The sequence below is a fragment of the Globicephala melas genome, chromosome 2 (assembly GCF_963455315.2).
Source record: "Globicephala melas chromosome 2, mGloMel1.2, whole genome shotgun sequence".
Classification (NCBI taxonomy): domain Eukaryota; kingdom Metazoa; phylum Chordata; class Mammalia; order Artiodactyla; family Delphinidae; genus Globicephala; species Globicephala melas.
In genome coordinates this window covers 167,479,742-167,492,929 of record NC_083315.2, presented here as the reverse complement: position 1 = coordinate 167,492,929, position 13,188 = coordinate 167,479,742, and the positions used below count along the sequence as shown (strand labels likewise).

At 47.9% G+C, this 13,188-nt stretch overlaps 1 protein-coding gene across 1 annotated transcript; it reads left to right on the top strand.

The window, feature by feature from the left end:
• The first annotated feature begins 2,596 nt into the window (after window positions 1–2,596).
• On the top strand, window positions 2,597–10,412 carry LOC115867125 (uterine milk protein-like). The gene is made up of 4 exons (XM_030883125.1): window positions 2,597–3,233; window positions 6,022–6,289; window positions 8,011–8,158; window positions 10,206–10,412. Exons 1-4 carry the CDS (start codon window positions 2,597–2,599, stop codon window positions 10,410–10,412), a joined length of 1,260 nt encoding a protein of 419 aa, XP_030738985.1.
• Window positions 10,413–13,188: the final 2,776 nt, after the last annotated feature.

Genomic DNA, 13,188 nt, shown 5'->3' with positions numbered 1-13,188 from the left:
GAGGTCACCCCTGTGTCTGTATTGTTTATTGTTCAGCCACATATTGGCCAACCTCAAGTACCATCATATTTTACTTTCCCCCTTTCTCTCTTGCTTCCCCAAGGGCCAGGGAGGTGTGGGTATCTTGGGTCTGCTCCAGTCTCTGTTTGCACACGTGCAGAACCTCCTTTCAACTTGAGATATGCAGAGAGCTTGTCAAGCCCCCAGTAGCTGTCACACCTCTTGGGACTCCCTGTTTAATCCCCTGCTAATCCATTAGTCCCTTTATTGTTCCAAACACAACTCCAGGCTAACAGAACCCCTGCCCCCACCCACACTCACACACACTCTGCTTGCCACCGATGTCATCACTTTAACTGGCAATGCTCCAAGTCAAGTGAGTCTGCTCTGGCGACAGCAACCCCCCTCCGGTTAGACAACCCACCAGCAGAGCTGGATTAGGGTGGAAGCAGCCCCAGACAAGCATGCCACAGGCTCACTCTGTTCTTACACAGAGTTCAGTACTTTTCATGAATGAACACTTATCTGTTTGTTGTGGGCCTTCGGTGGATTTTCTATAGCACCGAAACGGTTGTTTTTGACAATTTTGTCCACCTCTTTAGTTGCTATTGAAGAGAACATTTGGCATTCACCTCACTCCACCATGCCAGAAGTGAATTTCTCCTAGACTTGGAGAAACCTTGCACACACAGCCTTGACCACCACTCCCCCAGGGAACTTCACCCCAGCCCGGCATCTAGAATTCCCTCTTCAGGCTTCCTGGACAATACATTAACTCTTGTGTATTTTTTTAAGACTTAGAGGAAATGTTACTCAATCTCTCCTAATTGTCCTAAATTATTAACTGTGCCCTTCTCTGTCCATGCACAGCCCCTTACTGGTAATGCGGACTCTCCACGAACTAGTCAAAATGTAGCCCACAGTCCTTTTACATGTTTGTTTCTTCCTCAAAACCAAGATCTCCTTGAATTCAAGGGTGAAGTCTCCTCAAGGGTGGAGGTCAGGCCTGAAGCCTTGTGTTCCCCCAGTCCCTAGCCCAGAGCATGGCTCTTAGTAGGAGCTAAGTAAATGTTTGTTGAAATAGCACAGGAGTAATTTAATGAACAGTAGCTCAAACGGTACAACAATCCATTAATTTGTTTATTGTCTCACTGGGAACTGAAATGATTCATCTCTTGTTTGTTCTGGACAATATTTGAACACAATCTTTTGGCCAAGTTAATATTAATTCAGGTTTATCCATTTCATTACACCAGTGGCAGTATAAATAAGTCACTGATGGATGCAGAGAACAGCAGCAGTAGACAACAGCAGGCTCTCCTGGAGGGTAAGTCATCTTTCTCCTCTTGGGGACAGTGAGGGTCCACATGGGTAGGCATTTTATTGCTCTCTTGCTATGGTTCAAGTAGCATCTGCCTTAGTGCACAGCAGATGCTATTTCAGTAGCCATGAAAAAGGTCACCAGTGGTGGCAGTGATGATGCAGAGAAGTGGACCCTGTACCCAGAGCTGAGCTGGTTACTGTAGGAAAATAAGGAAGGGAGGACATGGCCCTGCCCTAAAGAGGTGAAACTTGAACGCAAGCTCAGGTCATGGTTCTCATCTTCTCCTTTCCCATCAGTGGGGCCAGAAATCCACCATTGGTGTCCCCTTCAGATGCAAGGCCTGACTTTTGGTCTCAGTCAATCATGGGGGGCACTTATGGGGGCAGAGAGGGTTTTTGCCCTGACAGTGGGTGAGGGACCATAGCTGTGAGCACAGGGAGGGCTTAAGTGAGGTGACCAGGATTTCCTGAGATGACCTTTGCCAGGCCCTTGATTCAGCTGATGTCCAAGTCGCCTGAGCACCACCTGGGCTTTACTTTAGAAATCACGCTGGCAGCTCTAAAGCCAGATCTGGCTGGGTTGCATCTGGGCCAGCTGCTACTAGCAAGTTGCTTTTGGCAAGATTGAATTTTCATGTAAAAACATGGATTTCTAGATGCTTCAGAAACAAAAAAATCCGGCACCACTGACCCAGCACTGCCACTAATCACAGCTGGAGCTGAGTGACACCTGCCTCTTCAGCCTGGCCACGATGACCCATTTTCCACAGTCCCCAGCACACCTTATTGCATTACACTTGCTGTCTTTCCACGTGGGTATTTCTGGCCAGATCTCTGCAGATGTTTGAATCTGCAATCTGTGCTCTCTCTCTCCTCTTGTTTCTTTCCTTTCCACACTTTTCAGGATTTTTGTCATGACCTCTGTATTAAAAAAAAAGAAGAAGAAGAAAAGCAAGCAAAAAGGATAGAAAAAACCCCAGTGTGGATGGAGAAGACCCACTTGCAGCGTAGGCTAGGGGCAGAACTGAATCCCTGTTAATCAGGTCACTTACCTTTAATTTGTCTGAAGTCATGTTCCAGAATACTCATTAGACTTTCCTTGTTAGACTTAGCTAGGATCCTTCAATTAAGAACAAATAGCGACCCCACCCAGGTGAACTGCACCCAGGTAAGAATGAGCCTTTTTCAATCCCCTCAGCATTGAGAACACGTTCCATAGAATATTCACCCGTATACCTCTTCTTTCCAATAACAGCTCTGGATTGTTGCAGAAATGTCCCACAGGAAAATACATCTGGTGCTGTCTCTGGTCCTTATACTCTGTGGCCTTTTTAATAGCATCTTCTGTGAAAAGCAGCAAGACTCCCAAAAGAATATCAACTTAGTCTTATTAAAGAAAATTCCATCTCTCTCCCAGAAGACGGAAGCTGGCCATAAGGCGTTTGCCCAAAAATTGTTCAAGGCTTTGATAATTGAGGATCCCAGAAAGAATATCATCTTCTCCCCTGTGGCCATCTCCATCGCCCTGGTCACCCTCTCCCTGGGGATCAAATCCACAACACGCATCAACCTCATTGAGGACCTGGGACTTGACCTCAGAAAAATCCAAGTGTTAGACAAGGACAAGCATCTTGTCCAGACGTGGAATGAGCTAGTGAAGCAAGAGCAACTGAAGCACAAGGACGTTCTCTTTATTGATAACAACAGGAAGATCAACCAGATGTTTCTGCAGCAGATAGACAGAGTACATGAAGTGGACATCCAGACGATTGACCTTAAAGATACAGAAAAAACCAAGAAGGCCATCAATCACTATGTGGCTGAAAAGATACATAAGAAAATCAAAGACTTAATCACCCACCTGGACCCTCAGACTGTCCTATGTCTTGTCAACTATGTTCTCTTCAAAGGTGAGGTTTATTAAATGCATGAATTCTCATTTGGGGTAAACTTTGCCCTTGTGTTTCCTAAAAGATTTAAGTCAGGAAAAAAAAAAAATTTGTCAGTATATCCCATTTTCCCAGAAACCAGTAGATCCAAAACTTTTTAAATGGACTTTGATATCATTGTGTTGTCTAAGATTTTTCAGTATTTCTCCTCTTAATCTTCTCAGTCATCTTGTTTGCCGTGCTTAAGATATTTTGGAGTAAAAAGGCAATGACTCTTGCTGGTAAAAAAGAGAAAAAGAAATCTTTTTGCAGAGGCATGAGCATTGGCTAATTCACTTGTTTTGTAAGGTCAGATCAGCGTGAGATGAGATGCTTTTCGAAGTTTTGTCCATTGTTGAATTCAGGATCACACACCAGGTGTCTAAACTAGCAGTTTAAATTCCAGGTCACAGGTCTTGACGTGGCCCTTGTTTCTTCAGGTGGGCTCAGAGTTACCGCTCACTGGCATCTATTTATACCCTCTTCCTCCACTTAGCATTACCAGTCTCCTTCCGCCATGGACTCTCAGTCAATGGCCTTGCCTCCTGCCCGAATGGGGACAAGAAAGCAGTTCTGACAGGATGTCCTCCATGTGCTGCCCAAGGCTCACACACCTCTCCTCTCACTCTCCCCTCTGGTCACAGTGAGGGAGAGCTTGTCCCCTCCCCTTCCTCAGGGCAGGTCCCCTTCCATCCTCCCTGCCCAAGGACTCCCTCCACTTTCCTCTTACCCCATAGCTCATGCCTTTTTTGTCTCCTTTGCTGGTTTCTCCTCTTCTGACTTCTACAACTGTCTCCTGCCTCACCTGAGCTCACGACCTCAAACACCGTCTGTACTCGGACTATTCCCCGCACTCTAGATGTAGCCTGGACCACCTCTTCTGAGATCCAGACTCTAATACTCATCTGCCTACTGACATCTCTTTGGGGATGTTTCACAGACCCTCGAACACAATCCCCCCAACCACGCCCAGCATCTGCTCACCTCAGAGAATCACAATGCCATTCACCCACCTTCTCCTGACAAAAGCTCCCCTCCAGCCTCCAGATTCAAGAACACAGTAAGTCCCATGGATTCTGCCTGCAGAGCTGATCTGGAGTGTGTTCGCTTCTCACCATCTGGTCTACCACATTTGTAGCCAAGGTCACCACTATCTCTTGCCTAGATGACTTGCCCCAGCTGTCTAATTACTATGTTTCCATTCGTGCCTGCCTCCAATCCCTTCTCCATTAAAAGACCAGAACAATTTTCTTAAAACATAAATCACATCATTCCCCCATCTGAAGCCCTTCCATAGCGTCCTGATGCACTTGGAATGCAATCCCACCCAGAGCCAGCTGTTTGAGCCCTGCTGATCCCTCCAGTGTCTCCCCATCACTATTCCTCTCATTGTTATGCTTTGCCCACAAAGACCTTCCCTTCTTCCTTAAATGCATCCTGCTTTTTCCTGTCTTAGTCCATGATGTTCCTTCCCTAGGAATGTTCTTCCTCCCCTTCTTTGCCAGATGGAGCGCCCTCTTCTTTTAAGCCTCCGCCTCAATGCTCTCTCCTCAAGAAGGCCTTCCCTGGTCTTTCAGAGGAAGTGCTTCCATGCTAGCACTCAGCTCTTTACTTGCATCTTTCCTAATGCTCATCACACTTTTAACCATTTACAGTGGTGGATTGCTTTTCTCTCTGTATCCCCCTTAGAAAGTAAACGCCATGAGGACACACGTCCTCTGTTTTATTCACTGCTATAACCTCAGTACTTAGCGTGGTACCTGGCACATTTTTTGAGCTCAAGAAATTTCAGATTTGAATGAGTCAATGGATAAACTGTTGTGGATTAAACAGGGTTCCTACCAGGACATGCAGATTGTTTGTTCTTTACATGATAAGTGAAGGAAATGTTCATAAAAACAATGCTTCCCAGCACAGGATGCTTGCTCAGGCTACTGGGACCATTATTCATATTGGGACTCACAGTTCCAGATTAGGTGCCTGGGACATAGAAAGTGCTCCACAAATGATCTTGGAGGGATCATGTCTCTGGATGCTTCAGAGAACTCTCGGGCATGATTCCCTCTTAAAAGCTTTATCTATATCACACTTTAGAAGCCAAGTTGTAAAAAGAGAACAGAGAGGACCGTAAGCCTGGCTATAGAATCAGAAGCAAGGCTAACACTTGCAGAGATTTTCCAGACCAAACTAGATGGCCGTCACTCTGGGTGACATGCATTTTTTAACTGGTGTGTGCCTTGAATCTTTTTTTAAATCCACTGGGGAAGTGCATTAGCTAAAGTAGGATTTCACGCAGGGGTGTGCATGTATGCGCAGGTGTGTGTATTCTGATGAAAAGTTTCCCTCCTGGAATAAGTTACATAAATTTTAAACAGGTTTCTTTACCGCAGGACTTCTTTGAACTCTTAATACACTCAAATGCAGTGGGAGTTTTCAAAGAAGGTTGCTGTGGTCAATGTTTCCTAAATTATTTGATGACAGAATCCTTTCTTGGTGTAATAGTTCCAGAAGCAGGTATTTTGGTAAACATCCTTTGAGAAATACAGATTTAAAGAAATTCTATGGTGAATATCTTTGAAAATCATGTGTTAGCTTTTCTTTCCTTTGCACCAGTCTAGAATTTTAAATATTCTGTTCACTATGGTCAAGGTATCACCAACAATAGACTGCTTCCTTCCCAAGCTGATGACCTCTGGGGTCCCCGAACCTGGGGGTGGTGATGATTTTCCGCCAGATCACTCTTTGACTTTTTCCTTCCTGATTCCCCCAGGCATTTGGGAAAGAGCTTTTCAGAGCAACCTCACGCAGAAGGAGGACTTCTTCGTGAATGAAAACACCAAGGTGCAGGTGGACATGATGAGGAAGACAGAACGGATGGTTTACAGCCGCTCCGAGGAGCTGCTTGCTACGATGGTGAAGATGCCTTACAAAGGAAATGTGTCCCTCATTCTTGTGCTCCCAGATGCAGGACAGTTCCACTTGGCTCTAAAAGAGATAACTGCTAAGCGAGCTAGACTCCAGAAAGCCAGTGACTTCAGGTATCCTGTTCAGGAGGGACATGCTATTGCATTGCATTTTTGCTCAGCCCTCACTTCCTCTATGTAAAAGCCTTATTGGTGGTGGTGGTGGGGGGGGGGGAGTTTGGCATCTGGTTATTTCCTAGCACATTTGTGGAAAATGAAACAAACCAAACAGAAAGAATAGCAGCCTGAGTCCCCTTACCAGCCAGAAGCCCCTTAAACTGTTAATTATGGTTCTTTTTGTCACATGTACAGCATCAGAAACCCACTTCATACAAGCTCAGGATGGGTAAAGAGAGGACTTTATTGGAAAGATACATGGGAATTTCACGGAACCCCAGGGAATATACACAGCCGGGTCTCATGAGGGATTGGAACAAGGGACTACAAGGGCACCCAGAACCCCATCTCTCTTGGTGTCACTAGTCCTTGCTTCTAACCTCTCTAGCTCAGCAAACCAGCTTTTCACACACATGTTAGCCCGTGATCCACTCACCCAAAAAATATTTTCTGAGCACCTATTGTATGCGAGAAACTGCTTGGTGCTGGGAATATAATGGTTAGCCAAACACTTCCCTACTATCGTGGAATTTTCAGTCTGGTGGAAGAGGTAGAAAGTCAACTAACAAATACACAATTTCAAACTGTAGTAAAAGCTAAGGAGATAATGAGTAGGGTGACATCGGCCAATTCAGTTGTGAAGTATTAATTAGGGCTCTTAATTAGTTATGACGGTCAGGGGAGGAGCCTACGCAGGTAAATTTCAAGCTGAGACCACTGTAGACAGGCATGGCTCTCTTTCATTCAGTCAAATGCTCCTCCTCACACTGAACTGAGTATCTTTCTATTCCCGCTGCATACTCCTGGAAGGGAGCATTGAACTAACCGAGCTTGGGTATGCTATTCACCAAGGTCCCATCAAATGTGGGTAAATTAAATAGTGAAATCATGACTTTCAATGGCCCACTGATCTGAGCGGCAGGGTTGGGGAGACAGTCTTCAGGCAGTAAGTGTGTAGATTGGGAAGAAATCTCTCAACAGCGTTTACTCCTACAGTTGAGGGCCACGGCAGAGGGGGTCTGCCATCTTCTGCCATGGTTGTGCCTACCACAACGTTCCTGGTTGGGACAGAGCGGGTACAGCAGTAGAGAGACCCAACGGAACGGGTTGCTAGCCCATCAGAAGCTCAACACCGCACTGACATAGTCTAAAATGTTGGGTGGGAGGACTGGCGCTATGCACTCTGATACTCTCCCTTAGTCATAGAGTGGTTGGTCTATAGAGGGAAGAGTCCTCCTCTCTGTTCGAAAGCTTATCATCCAGGCTGGAGCTTCCTCTCCTGTGGAAACTCCCTCTGCTCTACCTGCAGCATGGGGACCTCATGCCCTCCATCTCCCTCACCACATGTAGGGTCATTGCCCAATTTAAACCCCTGCTTCCAGAAGAAGGGTTGGAGGGACTCAGGGCTGGATGCTCTTGGTCTGACCCTCATCTTCTCTTGCATAGAGAGCCTGTGAAGGGACTCATTTGAATAGCAAGGTATATTTTGAGTAAGTGGTTTGCTTGGAAATTCAACATTGCAGCTCATACCCCGGCATCTTTAATCTCTCCCCAACCCAAAACAAACACTTCTGTTACCTTTTCACTCGGAAGAGGTCTTTCAGCCTAAGCAAGGTGCTTCCCCTAGACTCCAGGAGAGGGACATTGTTCAGCTTCCTTGTCGTTTTCATTCTCAACAGATTGGTGCACTTAGTTTTGCCCAAGTTCAAGATCTCCTCCAAGATAAACTTAAAACATCTGCTTCCCAAGATTGACGTCAAAGATGCGTCTACTACAACAGCGGCCACCCAGAGCATCACAAAGAAGTCTTCTCTATCTATTTTGGAGGTGAGTGGGGCAATTTCTAGAGTCTCTGTTTTATCCACCACAGTCCTGTTTGAGAAACATTTTTTTTTTTATACAGCAGTTATAACTCTTATCTGACTGGGTCCCTGGGCTTTGGGGGTTCTTTCGTCATTCACTCACTCAAAAGTAATTGCATCAAGCACTGGAGGCACTGAGGATGAAGTCGTGAGCCAGCCAGACAACACCTTACTCTCGTAGCCGTTCCATTCTATTGACGGCGTAGGCAGTGAGCACGCCAACAGACAGATATGTATTACGTCCCCCAGTGATACTTCCTGTGAAGAAAGGAAAGCAGAGAAACTGGGAACGGCATGCTGGGGTGCAGTGAGCAGGCTTGAGAAGGCCTGGGTTGGCCTTTATGCCAAGGCCTGAATGAAGGGCAGGAGAGAGAAGGGAGCAAATACCTGGGGACATGTGTTCCAGACAAAGAGAGCAAGTGTATCCTAAGGGAATGTGAACTTGAAATTTCTGAGGAACCCCAAGAAGGCCCAGGCAGTTAGAGTGCTGAGTAAGATGGAGCCTGGTAGGAAGTGAGGGCAGAAGTCAGGCAGGGCCAGGTCATGTAGGTGTCCCAGGCCCTGGACAGGACGGGAGTTTATTCTGACTGACATGGGAGACCACCGAGGCTGACATGAGCTGACATATGTTTTACAAAAGACCACTTTTTGCCGCGCGGAGAACAGGCAATGGCCCTGGAGGAAGAGGGGGACCCATTAGGAAGTTTGGCGGGTAACCCAGGTGAGAGGTAATGGAGGATGGATGGGGCCTTCGAGGGAGGGTTAGCTGTGGTGAGAAGGCTCTGTGTGCCTTTTGAAGACAGAGCTGGGGAGCAGGGAGGGAAGAGTCGGGCTTGTAAGCTGGAGCCTGGGAAACGATGGAGCCAATGCATGAGGCAGGAAAGATGGAGCAGGAGTGGTTTGGGGGAGCAGACAGAGACTGGCTCTCTAAACTTGAGGTGCCAGTTAGATCTCCAGATGCCGGGGAACATTTATTTATGAGATAGTTTTACCCATCCCGGTGGGCACAGGGGCTGCCCTCCAATGACTCCACCAAGGTCACTAACTGGCTGGCTGCTATGTGGCCGCCATAGGGGCCAGGATACTCTGAGGACTTTGCCTAGGACAAAAATAGCAAACACAATCCCTCCCCGTGATACAGCCCCTGACAAATTACAAAGCACTTTTTCATGGTTTCTCTTGCTCGAGTCTCCCAATGACCTTGGGGGTCGGGACAGGGCAGGGGTCCTGTTCTTTAATTAGGAGATGATGAACCTGTCACTCACAGACACTGGATGGAGTTCCCAGGGTTGGGACCCCGAGGGGACGCCGTGCTTCCCGTGGCCCAGTGGGTGTAAGCACTACTTACCGTGTCCAATTCAAACAGAACCCACCCGGCAGGTGTGCACTGAGTGCTGGTTGTTGGGCTGGGTTTGAGAGATGTTGAATCCATCACCAGTCATGCAAGCAATGTCATGGCCACGTTCCCCAGCAGGGCCTCTTGCAGATCAGGGAGGCCAACGTGCATGTTCCGGCACAAGCACTTTTACACGGAGGTTAAATTGTCCTTGCATGGATGGAGACAAGAAGAACTAGCCCCCTAGTAGATTTTATCACATTCTTCTTGAAAGTGTTGGAAATGACTATCTCTCAGTCGTTCTATGGGATTTTTTTCTAAGCCTACAGACCACCCAGCCTTCCTCTGTGTTTTATTCCCCTTTCCTCCTTTTTAAACCTGTTAACACCTTGAGCTGTCTGCCCTGCGCTGAAAATGTCTGAACTCAACAATTACCAACCCTAGTATCAACCCCACTCGGGGACGTCTGGCCTTCAATGGTGAACCCAGCTGCTGGGAGCTGAGGGTGGTTTTCTAGGAATGGAAGTCAGCTTTCCTCCACCTGCCATCGGCCATGGAGGGAAGCTGCCTCCCTGATCTTGACCACAGGAGATAGTTGGGCACACCGCCCCGCCTTGCTCTCCAGCCAGCCAGGTGAGTTCACTCCCAGAGCTGAGAAGGAAACTGTCTCTCCCAGGCCGTGCATCAAGCTGAGATAGAGGTGAGCGAGCATGGCTTAATCACGGATGCAGCCAAGGACGCGGACGTGTGGAAGGTCCCCGTGGACACGAAGGAGGTCCCTGTGGTCGTGAAGTTCAATAGACCCTTCTTGCTGTTTGTGGAGGATCAGATGACTCAAAGAGACCTCTTTGTGGGCAAAGTCTTAAACCCCAAAACTGAGTAGAGGGGCCAGGCTGTGCTGCACAGGAACTTAGCTGGTCATGAATAAAATGAATACAATTCACCACCCTGTGCATCAAAATGCTGAGACTGACAAGTGTGGTCTGGGAATGGAGTGGGGAGGGCCACTGCTGGTCTTCTGTCCAAGAACAGAGCAAGCTAAGAAGCAGGTTGAGGGCCTGCCAGACACATTTGGCTGGGGCACCTTCTGTCCTGGAAGAAGGCTGACTTAGGCATGGAAGCAATTCTGAGGGGGGTGAGCAGGTGCGGGGGAGCTGTTTCCGTCAGTGGCTGTCTCATCAGCCTTGCTTCCTGTCCAGCTGGCAATCAGAGCCTGTCGTCTCATCTGTACAAGAGGAGCTGTACTAACTCCCCCGGCAGCTGCGGGCAGAGGCATGTCCCACAGCAGAGAGGAGGCTGGGAAGAGGGTTGGTACCCACAGACACCTCGGTGGGCTTCCATGTGTTCACCCAGCTCCAGGGGGAAATGGGGATACCCGGAGAAGCAGAGGATCCCAGATATGTTGGCAGCATCTTCTCTGCCCCATGCTCTAGTCTCTTTTCATCTTTACAACAACCCTCTATGAGGGAGTTATTATTGCCCCCTACTGGAAACGAACTAAAACTGATGAGGGGAAAACAGGATTGTGTGTGTGTGTGTGTGTGTGTGTGTATGTGTGTGTGTGTTTGACAGGCTGGGACTTGGGAACTAGCTGGCTGGCCATGACTTGCCTTGGACATATGGGAGGGATCATGGAGTCTGATGGAAACCAGACATTTGACTAGGGAAGTCAGATCCAGAGGCCATGGGCACAGCTGGCAAAGACACTGGCCAAACAGGCTGACCCAAGAGTGATACCCAAGAGGCGGGACCTTGCCTGGGTGGGCTAGTTCAGAGCAGTAACTGCAGCAGACTAGGACAGAGGGTGAAATAAAACTCTTCTGGTAGAGAGCCCAGGCTCAGTGCTGAAAACACAAGGCCAGGAATGAGATTGGAGGCCAAAGATGGGACAGGGGGGACTGACTGCAGAGCCATGCAATGACATGACCAAGCCAGAGCTACCTGGGGGCCCACAATTAGACCCAGGAGCCTTGGATTGGATGAGAGAGGGCTGGTCACCCCAAACCACAAAAGTTCCTCTGTGGTGGGGTTTAGGACACAACCCAAGTATTCTCTTCTGGGAACAATGTGACCCTGAAGGAACTCCATCCACTACCAAAGGAGTCACTTCAGGGCTAAAACTTTCATTCCTTTAACAAGGATGCTCAAACACCCAAGAAAACACCCAAGCTTGTCACTTGTATCACCACTTACAACCCAAGCTCCAAGAAAGGAGAGGCCTGGGGATGGGCCACAAGAGCAGTTTGGAGAAGTAGCTCAATAAGGAAGCTAACTCGAGAGAGGAACAGTAAAGTGGATTGTTCTAGAAAACGTGCAGGAAGTGAGTCAACAGCATAACCAGAGGGAGGAAGGGCTAGAGATCCATGCTTGTGTATGTCTTATCTCCAAGCAGATCCACAGCAGAAGCAGAAGGGGAAGGTGCTCGTGAGGATGTTGAGGGCCTGGACCCATTTAGTAGAGGGTATCCGTGGAGGATATTGAGGGCCCACTGACCCACACGCTAAAGGGAGGTAGGCAGTGGCACGTGAAACAAGAAGATTATTGGCATATATAGGAAAAAGCCCGGGAAACGACTGAGAAGCAGTCGGCACCCAGGTCAACTCTGCAGACTTAACCAAGCCCACCTGCCCAAGCTCATGGCGAACTGTACCATCTCACAAACTTTGGTGCCACAGATGCGGTGTCTTCACTAGAGGCCAGGGTAGGCTTTTTCTATGACTGCAGCAGTGAGCTGGTGTGATTCCAAGGTTGACGGTGAGAGGAGTTTACTTTCATATGTGTAAGGGCACATTTTCCTGCCCTTTGCCTCTGAGATTGGACACACAGGTGAGGTATCCATGCATCAAGGTCAAAGGTTTGCACTCCAGGAAGGAAACCAAGCAACCCAAGGAGGTGGTACTCAATCCTCTTTCCTACTAACACATGACATGTGTGATAGTTAATTTTATGTCAACTTGCCTGGGCCACAGTGCCCACATACGTGGTCGAACATTCTTCCGGATGTTTTGCTGAGGGTGTTTAGGGGAATGATTAACATTTAAATTGGTGGGCTTTGGGTAAAGCAGACTGCCTTCCATAAGTTGAAGGCCTGAATAGAACAAAGACTGACCTCCCCTGAACACGAAGGAATTCTACCAGCAGGCAGCCTTAGGACTTGACCTGCAACGTCCACTCTTCTTGGGTCTCCAGGCTGACAGGCTACTCTGTAGACTTTGGACTTGCCATCCTCCATAATCACGTGCGTGAACCAATTCCTTAAAATCTCTCTCTCTCTCCTTGCTCTGGGCCAGGCATTGCATAAACGTTGCCCACGTACAAACGTTTCATTCCCACCACAGCTCTGTGAGGGTCTCTACTGTGGCGGGGTCTGTAATCGATTCCAAAACGTGGGTCTCCCGGGATCGTTTCTTCTTCCCTAGCATGTGACACACGATTGTAAACAGCCAAGTAATTTATGTGCAAGCCAAGAGTGAACTGGATTCCTCTTAGGTGAGAAAGGAACTCTGGCCGTGTACTTCAATTTTTTGTTTATTCATACTGCAAATGTGTCTTTATAAAGCACCCAGAAAGTTCTCGGCACTGTTCTAGACCCAGGGGTAGCGTCTCAAACATCAGTGGGTGTACCAGACTCCATCAGTGCCTGGCCAAAGTGTCCTTGG